A 21,162-nucleotide genomic window follows, 5' to 3' on the forward strand; every position below is an offset into this window, starting at 1 on the left:
TTTCTTGTTTTTTGTACTAAATTATATGTATGCACTGAGTACGAGCAGCTTTCAATTTCACTGTACATGTATAGTGACAATAAATGGCATATCTATATCTATATCTATCTTTAGATGGGGCATCTTGATCTGCATGGACAAGTTGGGATGAAGGGCCTGTTTCCATGCTGAAAGACTATGACATATTGTAGAAAGGGTGCAATTGCTCTGGAGAGGATCCAGGGGCGATTTATGAAGATGTTGGCAGGGCTGGAATTTTTTTTTCACTTTGAAGAAAGATTTGATAACTGGGATTGCATTCTCTGCAGCAACGGAGGTGAAGAAAATACTTAGTTGAGGTGAATAATATTATGAGCTGTTTCACTTAACAAAGAGTGCAGGAAGGAACTGCAGGTGCTGGTTTAAACTGAAGATAGACACAAAACGCTGGAATAACTCAGCGGGACAGGTAGCATCTCTGGAGAGAAAGAATGTGTGATGTTTTGGGTCAAGACCTTCAGACTTAAGAGGTTGAAAACCAGCCATAAAACACAATGACTGGAGATGTGTGTTATCCAACTAAGGGCAGAAATCAGAATCATGTGTTCATCTTTATTGACATGACACCATAATAAATATATTACAGAAAAAATAATTTAATACGGTGGCGCAGCAGTAGAGTTGCTGCCTTGCAGCGCCACAGATCCAAATTTGATCCTGACTACGGGTTCTGTCAGTACAGAATTTGAACATTCTCCCTATGACCACATGGGTGTTCTCCAGATATTCCGGTTTCTCCCACATCCGAAATATGTGCAGGTTTGTAGGTTAATTGGCTTCTGTAAATTGTCCCTGGTGTGTAGGTACGATTAATAAGTACAATTAGTAATCCAATTGTAAGCATAAATGTTGCATTCACGTGTAGCTTAAGGCTCGCTACAGTATGCACCAGATTGCACAATTTCAAGTTGAAAAATGCAAAACCTCCCTACCATGGGAGGGGGCCCCCCTCCCACACCCTACCCCCCTCGGTCACTACGCTCCCTTGCAATTTCTCACTCTCAACTCTCACCCAATGTTGGCAGCCCTGTGATTGACTGTGCCCCCAGGCTCTCATTAAATCTTCTCCCCACTTACCTTAAAGCTATGTCCCCGGTTCTTGATTCCCCTACCCTGGATAAAAGTCTGTGTATTCACTCTATCAATTCCCCTCATAATTTTAAATACCTCTCTAAGATTACCCCTTGGCCACCTGTCTCCAAGGGAAAAAGTCCTAGCTTGCCCAATCTTTCTCTGTTGCTCAAGCCCTAAAGTGCTGGCAACATCCTCATAAATCATCGCTGTACCTTCGCCACTTAATAACATCTTTCCTACAGCAGGGTGACCACAACTGAACACAAGATTCTAAACACAGCCTCACCAATGTGCTATGCATTTGTAGCAGAATGTGCCAACTTGTATACTCAATGTCCTGACTGATGAAGATCAATGTACCAAATGTCTTTTGAACCACCCAATCTACCTGTGACACAACTTTCAACAAACAATGTAATCAAACTCCTAACCCCCTCTGCTATAGAGGACCCTACCATTCATTGTGAAGATCCTGCCCTGGTTTGCCTTCCCAAAACGCACTTATCTGCATTAAAGCCCATTAATCATTCCTCAGTCACATGCCCAGCTGAGGACCGAGCAAGTCTTCAGATCTAGGTCCTGCTGTAATTTTTGATCTCATTTCACATTCCATGATACCAGCTACTTTAGTGTCATCTCCAAGCTTACTTATCATACCTTGCATATTTGAATCTAAGTTGTCAATATAAACCACAAACAGCAATGGGCCGAGCACCGATACCTCAGGCACAACAGTCGAAACAGCCCAACCCTGAGTAAAAAACAAAATGGCTTTTGGATAGGCACATGGAAGTGCAGGGAATAGAGGGAAATGGATCATGTACGGGCAGATGAGATCAGTTTAACTTGGCCTCATGTCAGGCACAATCACAAACATTGTGGGCACAAGATTCCGTTCATGTGCTGCACTGTTTTATGTTCTATAGCCATCAGGCTCTTGAAGACTACATTACATTAACCTCGGCAATTATGGACTTGGTTCCTTTTTTTCACTGGAGTGATGGTACTTAATTTAATGATTTTATTTTGAATATTTTATTTACCTGCGCTTATTCTGTCTATGAGCCTGTTAAGCTGCTGCAAGTAAGAATTTCAATGTTTCATTATCGATACATATGCCAATCAAACACTCCTGACCCTTGAATATTAGTGAAGAAAAAGTTTTAAAATAAATATTTTCACTATTAATTACCTTAACAAGAACTGTCTAATCAAATGCATATAATTTAGGATATGCATATTTTTGAAGTGAAGAGTCAAGTTTTATTGTCATATGTCCCGATAAGGAGCAATGAAATTCTTACTAGCAGCAGCTCAACAGATATGTAAACATGATCATCATCATCATCATTGAAAACATCAACGGGCACGGTGCCTTACAATGCTATGTACGATACTGATCGCAACTTTTACAGAAGTGTGAATGGCCGTTGGCTCGCTAGGAGCTCATCCACCCTTTGACAGGTCTTGTTTTTGGTCCTGCTGGAGGTCCACAGCCCCCCTCCTCACCTGGCAAACCAGGTGGGGGAGACGGTTTAGTCACCGACTATCTGACCATGGAGCAAGTAGCACGGGACCCATGGCAGGGGGAACTCCCCCCAACCTGATCTAAACATAGTACGCGGTAAACAACATAATAAACAATTAAAAGGTTCAGCATATACTTGTATAAAAAACAAACAAACAATCATAATGCAAAGACAAAAAAAATGCCCCAATTCTATGTAGATCGGAGTTTATTTAGAGGTTGTAGTGTTTAATAGTTTGATGGTTGTAGGGAAGAAGTTGTTCCTGAACTTGGACATTACAGTTTTCATACCTTCTTCCTGATGGCTGGAGAGAAATGAGGGCATGGCCTGGGTTGTGTGGGTCTCAAATGATGCTGGCTGCGTTTTTGTGGCAGCAACTCTTGTAGATCCCTTGAATGCTCAAGAACACCGGTCACCACCTCAGGGATGTCATCTGGCCCCTCTGAATCAGTAGCTCTTGGTGGATTTTGGGCCACCTCGTTTTGAGTGTCTCTGGGCATGTACTTTTTGACACTCGATACATTTCTCTTATAGATTACATTTTCTGGAGACTTGACCATTTCGGAGTCACCTTGTGATGATGGATGCGTGTGATTCTCATGTACTCAGCAAACGTCTCGGGAACAAACTGTGGCCCGTTGTCAGAATACAACGTAATAGGCAACCCGTGTCTGGCGAAGATCTCTACTAATGCCTGCCCAGACTTTTCTGCTGTAGTTGACTTCATCACTGCATACTCGTAGTACCTGCTATAGTAGTCTACCCACTACCATAATTGATTCACCTATTGGAAGTGGTCCAAGAAAATCAACAGCTACGTCAACCCATGGTCCTGTTGGCAACTTTGTACCTCTAATTGGTTCTGGTGGGTTGCTCCTGCTTATGATTTGGCATCTGTGACGGGTCTTGACTAATTTTTCGGCATCTTTCTCACAACCTGGCCACTACACTTTGCTCCGCAAATTCTGTTTGGTACCGACGATGCCTAAATGTCCTTCATGAGCTAATGACACAATCCTTGTTCGTAGTGTCTGCAGGATCTCCAATCTGCTACCTCTCAGCACACATTGACCAATTACACAAAATTCATCTTGTATGGGAACATATGCTTTTGTAAGGGCATTGCCCACTGTGAATACGCTCTCTGATATCTTTGAGTTCAGGATCATGTTCTGATTCCCTTTCAACTTCCTTCGTTGTCACGTCTCCTGGCATTGACTGAATTGCGACGAATCGCACAAGGTTCTCTGCTTCCATATCTAACATGAATGTTGCTCTCAGCTGTTCATCCTTCAACAGTCTCGACAGTGGGTTCGCGATGTTTGCTTTCCCAGCAATGTGGACTACTTTGTACTTGTACTGTTGGAGTCTCAGCACCCAACGTTCTATTCTGACACATGGCTTAGACCTTGTCGAGTAGATCGCCTCCAGCGGCTTGTGATCTGTAACAAGTTCGAATTCAATGTTTTACAAGTAAGCATGGAACCTTTCACAGGCCCACACTAGTCCCAGTGCTTCTTTTCTGTTTGAGAATATCTTCTCTCCACGCTGGTTAACGATCTACTGGCAAATGCTATGATTCTGGGTCCATCTGCATGTGTCTGTACCAGCACTACTCGTAAGCTGACCGGACTAGCATCTGCTATGATTTTTGTTGGTGCAGCTGAATCATAATATCCAAGGGTTTCTGCACTCATTAGACACGGTTTCAGTGCTTTGAATGCCTGTCTCTGTTCACTACCAAACTGGAATGGTACGTCTTTTCTGGTCAACTTTCTCAGCGGATCTGCCAGTGTAGTAAAATTTGGAATCCATTTTGCACAATAATTGACCAGTACTAGAAAACACCTCATCTCGGTTGCATTCTGAGGTTCATGTGCATCTGCAACAGCTTTCACTTTAGCCTTGGACGGGTTCAGCCCTTCACTTGTTAGTCTGTGTCCCATGAAATCCATCTCAGAGACTCCAAACTTGCACTTGAATTCATTCACGGTGAGTCCTGCTTCTTGAAGTTTAGTCAACACTAGCTTCAACCTCCTGTCATGCTCTTCATGAAATGATGCATGATCATCTGATGTGTTTGCTGCGCCTGGTACACCTTGAATCACTGTGGATTTCATACTGATAGATCTCGGGAGCAGCATTGATTCCAAAAATGTGTCTTTAGTACCGGTACAATCCGCAGTGAGTGACGAATGTTGTCACCTCTCTTGACTCTGGATGTAATTCCAATTGGTGATATCCCCACTTGAGATCAATTTTGGAAAACACTTTACTGGTTGATAACTCTTGTAGCAACTCATCGACCGTAGGAATTGGGTGTCTTTCTCTGATTATTGCCACATTGGCTCTCCTCGTCAATGCACAGTCTAATGTCATCATTGGGTTTCGGCACAATCACTACTGGACTCACCCATGGTGTTGAACGTTCACCTGGTTCAATAATGTCCTGATCAATCAACTCCTTGATTTTAGCTTCTACTTTTCCACAAAGTCCAAATGGCATTCTCCGCACCGTTTGAGCTGTTGGCTTGACAGCTTCAATCAATGGCTAACTTCACTTGCCGGCCTTTCAATTTTCCAACAACTTGGAATACTGAGTGAAATTCCTGCCTCATGTCATCATATGACTGCACTGAATTGAAATGCACTCTGATGTGAAGCACCCCCAGCTCTGGAGCTGTACATCTACTGAGCAAGGGTTCTCCCTTCTCCTCTATCACCACAAATTCTGCTTCAGTTTCTCTATCTCCGACCTATTTTAGCCGTGAAACATCCAATGGTCTGCAATGGTTTAGTTGCGGTGTATGGATATAACTTCCTACTACACCTCCTTGACATGCACTTGATTTACTGCTTTTTCAAGTATTCCCAAAGTGATCTGTCAATTACGTTGCTGTCACTACCAGAATCTTCAGTCACTGGCGCTGTAACACCTCCGATGGTCACTGCATCTTTCTTGTGATGGCTATCATTCAATGCAAACTGATAATTCCTTTTAACAGCATGCTCACCAACTTCATCACTTCCAAACTCCCCCTCTACGTGATGGACATGACCCTTCTTTTTCTGCCAAGGTCTGTCTTTCTTTTCACTGGACCCTGCCTTGGAAGATTCACTCTTGTTGTAATTACTTGTCTTGTACCTGGCCTGACTTTTACATTTTTACCTTTTGCTGGACAACATGCATCTATCTCTCTGTGACCCTTGTTGCCATACCTGTAACACTCGATCTCACGTTCAGGCTTGCTTCTTGGTCTACCATAGGACAGCTGGGTAACTTGCCCAGTCTTGGAATCTTTCAGTTTCATGCTGTGAAATTGTCCCTCAACAGCTTCCATTGTCACTGCAATCGACAAAGCATCATTAAGGTTTAACTCACCCCCTTTTTCTAGCAGCCTTCTCCTGAGCTTGTCTGACCTGCAATGCTGGACAACCTGATCCAATATCTGGTTTTCCACATGAACAACCACATATTTGCATCCTACAGACACCTGTCTGTCTTGTCACAAATTAAGCAGTCTCGCCCTATTCCTGCTTTGTTTTGTGGAATAAATGGCGTTGAAATGTAGCATTCGGTACCACCACATAGTGACTGTTCAATGCATCAACGGCTTTCTTATAGTCTTCCTTCATTCCAGTGTCAGGGAGTGTTTTAAACATTCGAACCGCTGGCCCTGCGGTGAAGAGAAGCAATGCTCTCCGTTGCGCCTTCTGCCCCAGCATAGTCTCATCAAGAAAGAGCCCGCGACTGTCGGCATAGGCCTCGAATTCCTCCAGCCAAGCATTCCACTTCACGTTGACGGTTCTCGCATCACCCGTCGGATCGAAGTGTGGAACTCGGCGAAGTGCGAGCAAATCGGCTCCAGCGGTTGCCATTATGAAACATTTTTCGAACCTTTTTCCAGCTCCTAGCCACGGATTCAGAATTCAAAATATCCTCGTCGCCGATGTCACATCTTCGCCGAAGATGTGGAATAATAATACTGACACAATATTTACAGGTTACATTCCTTTGTCTCTATGTTTATTATCTCCCCCGGCCATGGCCTCCTGCCTTGGCTTACACAGCGCACATGCGACCTGACCTCCAAGTCAGCTGATACAAAGGTCAAGATATTTGCATATCATTATCATGACTCATCATCATGACTCATCATCATGACAGTGACTACCTGTGATGGACTGGGCAGATTGAGTGCAGATTGAAAATGGATAATCAGTTTTGACTAAAGGCAAAAATACTCTAAAATGTCATTAGTTACATTTCTTTTCCTGGTCCTGGCCCTTCTACTGGGGCAGACGCAGAGCAGACAATATTTTTCAAAGGAGAGTGATGTTCAAGCAGAAAGCATTACAGTAAAATTAGGAGTTGTGGGTCATTGATTAATGACAGTATGGAGTGAGTGGGCAAGAATAAGGGAAATTTGAGAGAATGTGTGGAAAAAAAAAACTGAAGTGCTTGAAGAAAGGTCCCGAGCCGAAACATCTCCTATCCATGTCATCCAGGGATGCTGCCTGCCTGCTGAGTTACTCCAGCACTTTGTATCCTTTTGTGTACACTAGCATATGCAGTTCCTTGTTTCCACATCTAGAACCATCTTTAACTTGGTCTGCATCTGCAAACACAACAAGGTTGGCCACAGATGCCTTGGTTGGTGGCAAGTAAATAGGCCCCAAGGATCAAGACTTTGAGTGCTGCTCAACAGAGTTTTTATGAGGAGAGAGTTTCATGGATTGGTGAGTCCCCACCCGGGCATCTCCCTCACTGTGACCGGCCGCCCCACTTGGGCGTTGTCTTAGGTCGCAGTCGCCGCCCCCTCCTCTTCTCCCTCTGGCGCTGGAGCGATAACCCCCGAGCGGCCCCCCCCCGACGGGAGCCTCGTTAAAACCCTCGGGCTGGCCGTCCTCACGGGAGCGTCCCAGCTCTTCCAGAAACCCTGAGCCTGACCACCCTCCACCGAACCGAGCTCAGAGCTAGTCCTGACGGTGCTCTGGGTGGGTGCCTCCGGAGCCTCGCTTGGTCGTCAGCATTCCATTAGGCCTCAGGCGCAGACGGAGGCAGAGAAGGGGAATACGACAAAAGGAACCGTATGCCCCCCCCGTTTCAACAACTAACACTAAAAAAACTAAACTAACCAAACAAATAAACAACATAAAAAACACAAAGACAACGGGACCGCCGGTAAGCCGCTGCAGCCAGAGCCACGCCGCCACTCCGAATATGAGGAGAGAGTTTCATGGATTGGACAAATAAGTACATGGAACATAGGGAGGGTCGGGAAGGGTGGTTAGTAAGGGAAATGGAAGTTAGGTGACTTTGGGTGTTCATGATAAGGGGTTTGGAGGTTTGGGATATTCATGCTAAGGACATTTAGGTGTGAGATCTGGATCAGTAGTTTACTAGAATCCCAGGGAATTATGGATCAAGCAGGAACATGAGGTGGATGCTCAGCCCTGATCTTATCAAATGATGGCGCAATCTCAGGGGTATTTCAGACAGAAGAAGGATCTCGACCTGAAACATCACCCATTCCTTCTCTCCAGAGTTGCTACCCTGTCCCGCTGAGTTACTCCAGCATTTTGTGTCTATCTTCAGTGTTAATCAGCATTTGCAGTTCCTTCCTACACATTTCGTCTGTGGTATTTCCATGGATAAACAGCAGTGATTTGAAAGAGGTATTCTACAGCCAGCACAGGAGTACAGCTTGGACAATATCAAGTTCTTAAATCTTAACATTACACAGTTAATGATTTTAGCGTGAAATTTATTAATTATGCTACCTGTTAAAATTAATAATTTAAATGTATTTGTTAAAATAGCAAACCATGGATGTAATGCGACTGTATAAACCATTCCTCGATTAATATTTTGATTGCATAGCAACTGGTACCTGCAACACTTGCACTATAAGTCTGGCTGTGATGAAGCAGCATATAATTGTGACAAATGATCTCAAGTAAGCTGCTAATGAGAAATAGTATTGGTTAAGCAACAATGTTATTTTTTCCAGGCATATAATTACAGAAGATAACGGATGTATCCTTGCACAAAATGGCATCTGATAGTCTGAAAGATTTGCAATGTATCAGGGTCATCAAGCAATCCATGTGTTGATTGATGAAGTGATCACTGCCTAATGAGGTCACACCTGCCACTCATTATTTATCTACTCCACTACAGAAACCGTTTACAGCCCATAACCCTACTCAATGTCAAGTGATTGAAAGACCCTGGCATTATTCGGGAGCTGTGAACAATATAATTAAGGCAATGACTATGCTGCCCAGCAAAATTAACCAACGCTGCATGAAGAGCCAAAATAATTAGCAGCAACAACACAAAAGTGCAATGTGTAATAATGTTGAATATATTCGCTGTATTTTATAAAGCTTCACTTACGACTTTACTTTAGACTTTAGAGATACAGCACGGAAACAGGCCCTTCGGCCCACCGAGTCCACGCATTTCAGCGATCACACCATACACTAACTGTCCCACAGACCAGGGACAATTTTTACAACTTACAAAGCCAATTAACCTACAAACTTGTACATCTTTGGAGTGTGGGAGGAAACCCACGCGGTCACAGAGAGAATGTACAAACTCCGTACAGACAGCTCCCGTAGTCAGGATGGAACCTGGGTCTGGCACTGTGAGGCAACAGTCTGTTGCTGCGCCACTGTGCTGCCCTGATTTGTTTCTGATTTGATTGAAGATCACTTCGTAAAAAGGAAAGTTGACTGAGAACAATTTCTCCCTTAAATTGTAAATAACATCTTTGACTTTTTATATTATTGTTTACTTGACAGTAAATTAATTAAGATTAGTTTTCATGTCCTGATAACATGATGGATTGAATGTGTTTCACACCATCTCACTGACCTCACTTTCTTTCATGATAATCTTGAAAATGAACTCCACAATTCAAGAAAGTGTTGCCAAATACTTAAATCATTTACCTGGAAATGAGCCACTGAAATACTTTGTTGTTCCACTTTTCAATATTTTACTCAGGACGTGAAAACTAATCTTAATTTAAAACCTGATGAAAGAAAATAGCTTTTTTAACCCCTTCTTTGCAAGACACACCACAGGAATACAAAAGACAAATAATTCAAAATCTTGAGGAAAAATGTAAAAATATCTACTCTTGGATGGATAAAGTAATGAGTGCCAGCCATGACTCAGCTGAAAACACTCTTGAAACAAAGTTGTAATTTCAAGCCTGAAGGGGCTGTCCCACTGTACGAGCTAATTCAAGAGTTCTTCCGAGTTTCCCCTGATTCGAACTCGGAGAATTACGGTAATAGCCGCTCGTAGGTACTCGGGGCTCTCGTGGACATTTTTCAACATGTTGAAAAATCTTCACGAGTCTTCATGAGCTTACCGCGTTTCCCGAGTACCTGCCATTAGCGTTACGAGCCGCTAAGAGACATCCCGAGCTCCGACGTACCAGCTACGTACATTCTACATGCTACCACGAGTTTGATTTTTTTTTTAACTCGGGAGAGCTCTTGAATCGGATCGTACAGTGGGACAGCCCCTTGACTCAATAGACCTGATGCAAAGATCTAGATTTACATGACTGTAGTGCTGAGAACATGCAGCACTATTGGAGGTGCCATCTATTGAATGAGATGCCAAACCAAAGCTTTGCCTTCCCAGTAGAAACAATTTCCTGCCGGGACCCTTCTTCAGACTCTTGAATGGTGAACAATATCATGTCTGAACAAGGGTCCTGCCCCGAAATGTCAATGCTCCATGTTCTCCAGAGATGCTGCCTGACCCACTGAGTTACACCAGCACTTTGTGGCCTTAATGCCACAAAGTGCTTCTTAATGCCAGAAGTAAATCCTTTGGCTGATGTCTTTCTGTCTCCTGTCTCCAAGTTTCAGTTAGCAGGACTAGGATTCAAGTTTCCTACACTCTTCTCCTGCATTAATGAGTTGATATTCCAGGTAGGTAAAGATGAGTTGAAATAATTCCTGGAGCAAGTCAAGAACACGGATCAATGCACTGTCCAAAGGAATCGTGTACTATCCTTCGACATGATCAACAGTCTTAGCACAACATAAGGGTTTGCTTGATTTGAAAATAAAATTGGTGTATTGTCTTTTACAATCAAGGTTAAGGAATCAAACAATTCTAAAAGTGTTATTTTACTTGGAAGTTGATTCCATCACCATTAAAGAGAAAAACACCAGTTAGCATAGCTTTCCCATGGCAGTGATGTAACTTTGTTAAGAAGGCTGCCTTCAGCCAAAACTCAAAATAGACCAATGACGTTAGTCAGCAACATTTCCTACATCTCCTCACTCCTCCTTCTTCATAGCACAGTATTTATTCAACAGAAAGAATATACTTGCCCCTCGACTCAATTATCAGATACATAAACTGAGTCCATACTTTCAACAGATGTTTAATTAGTGGATTTGGTGAACCCCAAGAGTGAAGAAGGACCAGAAAATATATCTCAGAAATAGTGGTGGGCCAAGGAGGGTTAGGGCAATGTACGTAGATCATTAAAATCACATGGACAGATGCAGAATATTATCAGAATAGCTGATGCAATATCATTCTGTATCTTCCAATCCTCTAGAGATAACGAGACTACAGATATATAAACTATGCTTAGATTATATCTTGAACACAATACACCACTGGACATTGCACTTTAGCAAGTATGTATTGTTTTCTGATGGAATGCAGAGTTAATTTACCAAAATGATACCTGAACTCCAAGGCAAAAATTATGAATCAGTAACTATTTCCAAGAATCCAGATTAAAGCTCGATACAATTACTTTTTTATTACTTTAAAGGGAACATTATGACATTTATGCAGTGGATTAGTAATTCATGCTGGTTGGGAAATCTCAGACAAAGAATCATGGTTTAAAAATTAAACTCTAGTGCTGTAAGGCAGCAAATCTACCGCTGTGCTGCCCATTATCGAGTGGATAGGGAAAGCAGCAATAGATAGTAGTAGACCATATGGTTTGCTCGTGAAACTATTATTTTGTTGTAAACGACAATTTAAAAAAGTTTACAAATCTGAATCTTGCTGTAACATACTAAAAATAATCTATTTTTTCAGTCATTCTCAAATTATTATTTTTTTTAGTTTTGATGGTAATACGATTACACAAATTACTCAATTTCACCTGGACCATTTCCGACATCTCCCTACCGTTCCTTGATCTCACCATCTCCATCGCAGGTAACAGACTACTGACCGACATCTACTACAAACCCACTGACTCCCACAGCTATCTTGACTACACTTCTTCCTACCCTGCTTCCTGTAAGGACTCTATCACTTACTCCCAATTCTTCCATCTACGCAGCATCTGCACCCAGGATGAGGTGTTCCAGACCAGGACATCGGAGATGTCCTCATTCTTTAGGAAACGTGGGTTTCCCTTTTCTATTATAGATGAGGCTCTCACCAAGGTGTACTCTATATCCCGCAGCTCCGCTCTTACTCCCCATCGCCCTACTCATAACAAGGGCAGAGTCCCCCTTGTCCTCACCTTCCACCCCATCAGCGGTCGTATCTATATTACTAAATCTCTGTTTTTGACCGCTTTTGGCCTTCTGTGCTGCGATTTCCGAGAGAACGCCTTCATTTTTGGCCACCTCGCTCAGAGCCCCCCTCGCTCAGAGCCGCATGTGTGCCGAGGATTTTTCCCGTCAATGAAAAATTACAGAGCTATTAATGTTTTTACAAAACAACAGTCTTTCCAGACCCAAACAGTCTTTCCAGGTGAGGCAGAGGTTCACCTGCACCTCCTCCAACCTCATCTACGGCATCCGCTGTCGTAGGTGTCACCTTCTCTACATTGGCGAGACCAAGCGTAGACTCGGCGACCGCCTTGCCGAACACCTCCGTTCAGTCCGTACTAACCAACCTGATCTCCCAGTTGCCCAGCACTTCAACTCCCCCTCCCATTCTGAATCTGACCTTTCTGGCCTGGGCCTCCTCCATTGCCAGAGTGAGGCCCAGCGTAAATTGGAGGAACACCTCATATTTCGATTGTGTAGTTTACACCCCAGCGGTATGAACGTCAACTTCTCTAATTTCGGGTAGTCCTTGCTTTCCCCCTCCTTCCCCTCCCCCTTCCTAGCCCTCCCACATAGCCTACTGTCTCAGCCTCTTCATTTCTTTTTCCTGTCCCCCCCACCCCACATCAGTCTGAAGAAGGGTCTCGACCCAAAACGTCACCTACTCCTTTTCTCCATAGATGCTGCCTCACCCGCTGAGTTTCTCCAGCATTGTTTGTCTACACAAATGCAATACACGTTTTGAAGATTTTATAAGAAATGAGATTGATTATTTAGATACTTGCAGATTCTGAAAATTAAAAAAGTGTATCTGACTATTCTGTCAGGTCTCAATAGCCTGAATAATCAGCTCATCACCATGAAATACAAGTTCTTTGTTTTTGGTGTCAAGACATTTTATGTTCATCGCATATCAGCAGAAGTATTACTGCCTGCTAACATTGTTCTTTAGTTATTACAGTGACTTTACCACATTGCAATGTACTTTGGAGACCTATTCACTACATATTGAGATGATTCACAGTGAGAAAATAAATCTAGCACCATCTTCCTTTATGATCCACACCTCTTTCTCCTCCCTCCCTTTCAACATTTAGATGGGACTATGCCTTTTGTGACTTTCATCTCCACCAACTACTCCCGGCACTCTCCTGCAACAACGGAAAATGCAGCACAAAATCCTTCACCTTATCCCTTCGCACTGGCCAGGAAAATGCACTGTCCTTTCAGGTGAAACAACAATTTACCTATATGTCTTCCAATCTATATATTATACTGTCCCATCATCACATGTGAGGGCTGGTTGCCAACACAATATTCCACCTCTCCACCAATTCTAATATTGGTGGCTAGTGGGAGGGGGGGGGGGGGGGGGGGGGGGGGGGTGCTGGAGTGCTAGTATGGGTGTTGTGGGCTGAAAGGTCTGGTTTCCAGAGGGCTAGTATGGACATTGTGGGCCGAATGGATTCTTGGGCTGGCGGCTCAAGCCTGTTGTGCTGGCAGTTCACTCACTCACGGCTGGTGGGCTAGCAGTTGACTCATGGCTATTCCTTTAAATTCCATTTCAAGCAGGGTGCAAGTCCACCAAATTCAAGTGCAGTTTCTTACCACTTCAAGCAGGGTGCAAGGCCATCAAATTCAGGTGCAGTTTCATACCATTTCAAGCAGGGTGCAAGGCCACTAAAGGCAGCGTGTCATGACCTCTACCTCCTCCATCTTGCAGAGACTGAGCCACGCCCACACTTCTGGGTTTTATAGTCCCTCCCACTGTGGAGCGGCCAGCTGCGGGCAGCGGCGCTGACCTTAAACATCGCGGAGCCTGGGATCTCTCGCCGAGATCGCCAATGGTGGAGCTCCGTCCAGCGCGTTGGCTTCGGAAGCCACGGTCTCCGGTAAGGATGCGGCCGTTCCAGGTATCCCAAGCTGTTGAGAGGATTCTTCCAACACCGGAGCACCATCACCCGGCGAGAAGGGTCTGTAACATCGGCCCCCGTAAAGGCGACTGCGGTGGCCTCAATGGGCCTGACTATGGGTGGACATGGGGATGGGGACTGGACTTTGTGCCTTCCCCCACAGTGGGAACCATTGTGGGGGATGTTTTTATGTTTACATTTCTTTACTATTTTTATGGATGTATTCTTTTTAATGTGCTGCAATGGCAACTTGAATTTCACTACACCAATTGGTGTATGTGACAATAAATGAATCTTTGAACTTTTGAAGATTAGAGGTTGTTCAGCCAGAGCTGAACACACTTCTCGGCATCTGCATACAATGGTGTCTGTCTTGCGCTTCTTGTGTGTGGTGGTGGAAAGATTGGTGAAAACAGGGCCGCAACGTGAACACTCTTTCCTTGACCCCACTTCCACATTAATCTTTGTACACAGTTTTCCAAAATTGGCCTTACCAAACTCTTCGAAAGATGACGTCTCAGCTACTGTACGCAATACCCTGACCGATGAACAGTGGCGTGCCAAACACCTTCTTCACCACCCTGTCTACTTGTATAGCCAACTTCATGGAACTATATATTTGTACCCTTAGTCCATATTATATAAGATCTTTTCTAAATTAAATCGACAAAACATAAACATTACACGTATTAACTGGCGAAATTTCTTCAATGATTTACACATTTTATCTTGAATTCTTTATGGTACTTCTGGTTCTTTTTGTCAATTAAACTTCTATGGCAGGGGTCAGCAACCTTGTTCTGCATAGGGGCCAGGACCCACGTCTGTGAGCGGATGGCGGGCCACATTGATCGCCATTGTGTAATGCTTTGTGTTATTTTTTGCATTCATTTTCACGTGTTTTTTAATTCGTTTTCTGCAGTTCCCAGGTCGGCTCGTATCCCCGGGACGGGCTGCAGTTCCCAGGTCGGCTCGCATCCCCGGGACGGGCTGCAGTTCCCAGGTCGGCTCACCTGCCCTGGGACTGGCTGTAGTGCCCAGGTTGCCTTCGTGCCCCGGGATTGGCTGGGATTTGAAAACTAATTGAAACAAAATACGCATGCGGGCCGGATAATTTTGGGTTACGGGCCGGATCCGGATGCCGACCCCTGTTCTATGGAATAGTTGTCTATGAGAATGCAAGCAAGAATTATGTAACAGCTGCTTTGGTTAATAGGAAAGGTATAGAGGGATATGGGCCAAACGCGGGGAGGTGGGACTAGTGTAATTGGGGCATCTTGGTCGGCATGGACAAGTTGGACCGAAAGGCCAGTTTCCGTGCTGTGTGACTATTTATGTACTGAATCCAGAGAACATGCAGTTTTCAGTAATCAAACAAATGGCATGGTTTAAGTTATTATTTTGACATTCTTCAAAAAGTGTGGTCATTTATACTGTAGAAACAAGGAACTACAGATGATGGTTTACAAAAAAAAACTGCTGGAATAACTCAGTGGGTTGGGCATTACCACTGAGACATGGATAGGTGACGTATCAGTTCAAGACCTGAAATGTCATCTACCATTTTTTCCAGAGGTGCTGCTTGACCTGCTGAGTACTCCAGTACTTTATCGTAGGTCATAACATTGATAACACAAATCAGGTTCTGCATTGGTATATACATTTTTAAATGTTAGGATACACTGATTTACTTTGGTATTCAAATATATGCTGAGAGCATGCCAAGTGTGTAGAATTTGCAATCCTTACCTCTGAACTCTCGATGGAGGTGCAAACACACCATGCTTTGGCTGACAGGTGAAATATTGCACGCCCCCTACGGAGCCATTGTTTCTGCCATTCGGTTTATCCAATTCAATCCCATACCAATAACCTATGAAATGACATATTAAAAAAAAATGCACAGCATTAATAACATAATTCTATCTATGTCCATCCTGAATTGAATAGACAAAGGTGGTATTTGACTCTCATTGAAATTTGCAAGTTATCATCTTTGCGAACCCAAACTATACTTGTAAGATGTTCCATTCAGTGGTGGAACAGACCATTTTCTTGAGCATCCCCACTGGCTGCCTAATATAATATGGCTCTTTCATCATTAACTGAGGAGGTTGATGACTGTCTTACACCTAACAAGGTAAAGAAACAGGGATGAATAGAGTAGGAGCTAAAGATAGACACAAAGTACCAGAGTAACTCAGCGGGTCAGGTAGCATCTCTGGAGAAAAAGTAGGAGTTAGATCAGGTCTGCTTAGAACTTACACAATTTTTAAAAAATCATTGTGGAACCAAACAAAAAATATGCCCTTTGCATTACCATTCTTTAATTGCTCCCCATAGCTAACTCGCACCATTATCATCACCATCTCCCATTCTATACCTTACTTTATATCCGCAACTCCCCCATCCTGACTACGTCTACATTTTAGGCCACAGCTAATAAGACAATTGGTTAAGGACATTCTCCAAAAATGGATGATTTACATATGTGATGGCAACAGTAGAAATAATGATTATTTAAACATGCTGAAAAGGTATTTATTCTGCAACAAACAATCTGCTGGACGAGCTCAGGGGTTGTCGATGTTTCAGGTCAAAATCCTACATTAGGATCCATTTCAATCCAAAACATTGACAATTCCACACCCTCCACCCCTCCTAAAGATACTGATTGACCCAATGAGTTCCTCCTGCAGACTGTATATTGCACCAGATTCCAACACCTGACATCTCTTGTGGCTCCAATATATTTAATCAGTTACTTTTAAAAGTTACATTTGTACGTGATCCTTCTCACCCAAGCATTTGGCACGGTTGACAACACAAGATTCCAACAGTGCCTCTCCAGCATCATCTACCTGGGTGGTTCTGCACGTACCCAGTTCCATTCTTAGCTATCCAGTCCTAGTTATAGAATTAGGCGATCATTTATATCTCACGCCTGCACCATTAACTCTCATGTTACAAAGACGTATCTTTGGCCCTACTTACCTCTCAACTACATACTATCCCAAATCAACAAGATCTGAAAATGTAGCATCAGTTTCTACATGTATGCCACTGTTACAGTTCTACCTACAAATACCACTCTTGCTACTCTTCATTGTTTATAAAGTAGCACAATGCTTGTTTGACATTCAGTACCGGAGAGCGGAGATTGCTCCCTAACCAAATGTTGGAAGGATGAAGCCACTGCATTCAGTATTCTCTATAAATTCCACTTGATGCGCACCAATTTCACCCCTCCATCTGTCAATTGTCAGAACCTAGAAATTTTTCTTCACTTGTCTATCTCAACATTTTCCTGTCCACTTTCATTTGTTCTGTCTTTTGGAAACTTGAAGTCATCTAAAACTCTTCTTTCTGCGACCTAACTCACAATAAGTCCCAGACATCCACCAATTTAGCCTGGCTCCTGGCTCCAGGCTAAGCAATTTGAAAATTCTTATCTCGGTTTGATTACTTCTCTTATCCTTATCCTTACAACTATAAAACTCTGATCTTGGATGTGTGTGGGTGTGTATGTGTATAATCACATCTGCTCGAAAAAACGACGCCCTAATGGTAAAATCTTTACATATTCTGATAGAGGCTTATCCTGTGGACACCGAAATTGCCTCATCTGAAAAAATCATGCATTATTTCTCAAGATATTAATCAAAATGTTTGCAAATCTCAAATAACTTGGAAAATAAAACCGCTGGCATTGGCTGATCACGTGATGACGTCACAATGGCTGCACGCTGTGTTCATGCGCTGCGAGTGACGTCGCCCGGTCACACCATCGCAAGCCCAGCCCAGGTATTCACAAATCTGAAACACCTTTGAAAAAACCCTTGCTGTCTTCTTGCTCGCACTGCGAGAGACGTCACTCCCCCCCCCGACCACTCCCCCAATTCTCGGGCCCTGCCTGCAGCCTACAGCCTGCAGCGAGGGAGCTGGCAGCAAGGGAGTATTGCGTTCGGGAACCAGCCCTCCCCTGTGACGACGTGCCCCCACCCCTCTCCCTCTCTGCTCCCCCTTCTCCCTCTCTGCCCCCTCATGCTTCCTCTAGCCCCCCCTCCCTCCCTGCCCCCCTCACGCTCCCTCTTGCCCCCCTCCCTCTCTGTGCCTCTGTGTCCCTCTCCGTGCCCCTGTGTCCCTCTCTGTGCCTCTGTGTCCCTGTGTCGCTCTCTGTGCCTCTGTGTCCCTTTCTCTCTACCCACCTCCCTCTCTAGCCACGCTTGCGAGTTGAGGGCTATGCGTGAGTGGATAGGGCGGGGGGTGGGGTAAAAGAAGTGAATGAATAATATTAATATAATATCAATGGGGGTGGTTAGTGTGTGTGTGGAGGTGGTTAGTGCGCGGGTGTGTGTGTGTGTGTGGGGGGGGGGGGTTGGTTAGTGTGTGTGTGGCACCGCAGGCAGGCCCCTCGCCGCGCAACCGCGCGTTGAGTGGACGGGACCCAACCGGTCCCACTTGGTCAAGTTATCTGTAAAATTTTCCAAGATATCTGGATATCATAGAATTCCTTCGCTGCACCGTTGTCCCTCATTCCTCCTTCAAGGCTCCTTAGAACCTACAGTGCCTCCATAATGTTTGGGACAAAGACCCATCATTTATTTATTTGCCTCTGTACTCCACAATTTGAGATTTGTAATAGAAACAAATCACATGTGGTTAAATTGCAAATTGTCAGATTTTAATAAAGGCCATTTTTATACATTTTGGTTTTACCATGTAGAAATTACAGCAGTGTACATAGTCCCCCCCATTTCAGGGCACCATAATGTTTGGGACAAAGCAATGTCGAGTAAATGAAAGTACTCATGTGAGTGTGTGTGGGCGGGTGGTGTGGAGGGGAGGGGTGTGTGTGTGGGCAGGGGGTGAGCAGGGGGTGTTGTGGAGGAGGGGTTTATGGGGTGGGGAAGGTTGTATGGGGAGGAGGGAAAAGCTGGGAGAAACTCAGGGGGGGGAGGTGCAGAGGGGGATCTATGGGGGGTTGTGGGCGAAGGAGGGTTGTGGGTGAGAGGGGCGTGTGGGCGGGTGAGTTTTGGGGCCGAAACCCTTCTTCAGAGTTTCTCCAGCTGTGTCTTTTTGTGGGGGGTGTAACCTCCTTAGAGTGGTGTGTGTGTGGGGGGGGGGGGGGGGGGGGGTGTGGGGGAGGGGGGGGGAGTGGTGGTGTGGGTGGGGGGGGGGAGAGCGCAGGGTGGAGAGCTCAGAGAAAAGACGGGGAAGAGCCATAGGGAAGAGTGCGGTATCACGGGGGAAGGGGGCAGGAGCCAATGAGGGGGACCAGAGGGGAAGGGGTTGGCCGTGCGATGGGGACTCACAGCGGTCTTTGGTCGCTGGCCGCTGGTCGCTTCGCTGGCCACTGGTTGCGCTCCTCAGCCGGGATCAGAATCTCCACTTTCCGTTTGGCGACATCGGTGTCATTTCCGACCACCTCGAGCTGGGTCGGCCCTTTTTCCGAAAATTGTGTCCGGTTGGAAACCGCCGCTGGCCATCCCGCAGCTGCAGTAAAGACATGATGGCGCAGGAAGGGGCGGACCGTCCTGCGGAGTGACAGTAGAAGGGACCAATCCGCGCGGCTCTGAATGGCAGGAGAGGCAATCGATCTGTGCACGCGCGTTTTTTAAGATTTGTAAACCCCCGATAAGACTTAGTTGCTTCCACCGATCAGAACGAAACTTGGTGCAATCGCAGCAGAGGAGAACGGTGAGTAAGCTGGCGAAAAATCGTAGCGCTATCACGTACCGTTTTTGTGCAAATAGAATGACCGCCATACCGGAAGATAACAAGATCAGAGTTTTATAGATAACCATATATATTATGATATATGCATCCACCTACAGATATACAATTCTGCTCAATTTTTACTTAGTTATTGTGCTTATTGAAAATATCAGCCCTTTATGCACCAACGTTGAAAAAGCATAAAGTTAATCTTCAACACAAATATATATTCCAGTATTTTTTTTAATTCTGTATTGCAAAGTAAATATTTTCTTGAATAAAAATTCAAACAGTACTTAAAGAATTAACCATCACAGAAGAATGGCAACATTGTTTTTACGCTTATTCTTATGGTGACTTACTAAAGTTATTTTTTTCTTCTAATCGCCACCAGAATTTTACTTTCAATATCAGTATGGTACAGAGGAAAATGTGATAATGAACCTGTCTCATCTAATACTGACCACATTTTATCAAAGGAAATTAGATCGGGCTGGAGGAAAAGATGGAAGATCAGGTCACTAGCTTTTTCCCTTTGTGACATGGACCCATGAGAATAAACACAGGGACATTAATTTGTCTAGCAAATGTTCTCAAGGCAATTCAAAGCCAGTAAATTACTTATGGAGTACAATCATCCCTGTAGTATGTGATAAATAAAACAACCAAACTACACACAACAATGAGATAAATGATCTCGTAATGTTTTTGTAATGTTTGAGTAAATGATAAATGTTGGCTAGGAAATTAGGAAAATTCCCTGAAGACTTCAAATAGTACCACAGGATCGACAATATAAGCCCTTGATATTCAGCATATTCAACACCAAATATACTGAAGCACTCCTCCTTTTGCATTAAAGTGGCCATCTGGGTATATACTCAGTTGTCTGTACTGCAGCTTGAATCTATGACCTCCAGCTCAGAAACCAATGAGCAATAACAACCAGCAGACAATGGAATTACTGCATTTGGGCAACATGGTCAGCTTAGACACTGTGGCAATGGGCCTGTTTCTGTGCCATGTGATTCCATGAGTAACCACTGAGTTAAGACTGGCACTTCATAAAGAAGAAGGTATAATTAATTGTTTAAGAAGGAACTGCAGATGCTGGAAAAATCGAAGGTAGATATAAATGCTGGAGAAACTCAGCGGGTGAGGCAGCATCTATAAAGCGAAGGAATAGGTGACGTTTTGGGTCGAGACCCTTTTTCAGACTTGTGACAATTACAATTTGTGTTATAATTCCAAAAGAGATTTTATCAAAATATTCTGGAACAATTAGTTCTGTTCAATTTTATTTCATACAAAAAAAGTAAGAT

The 21,162-nt window shown here is 44.0% G+C and overlaps 1 protein-coding gene across 5 annotated transcripts in view; it reads right to left on the reverse strand.

The window, feature by feature from the left end:
• LOC129699621 (CAP-Gly domain-containing linker protein 4-like) overlaps window positions 1-21,162 on the reverse strand; it is a 233,352-nt gene that overhangs the window by 50,804 nt on the left and 161,386 nt on the right. For all 5 annotated transcript variants that reach the window (XM_055639579.1, XM_055639581.1, XM_055639582.1 and 2 more), the window contains one exon: window positions 15,872-15,995. In XM_055639579.1, the coding sequence (XP_055495554.1) occupies window positions 15,872-15,995 (124 nt within the window). The remainder of the gene's footprint in view (window positions 1-15,871; window positions 15,996-21,162) is intronic.

Source organism: Leucoraja erinacea, chromosome 8, assembly GCF_028641065.1.
Source record: "Leucoraja erinacea ecotype New England chromosome 8, Leri_hhj_1, whole genome shotgun sequence".
NCBI lineage: Eukaryota > Metazoa > Chordata > Chondrichthyes > Rajiformes > Rajidae > Leucoraja > Leucoraja erinaceus.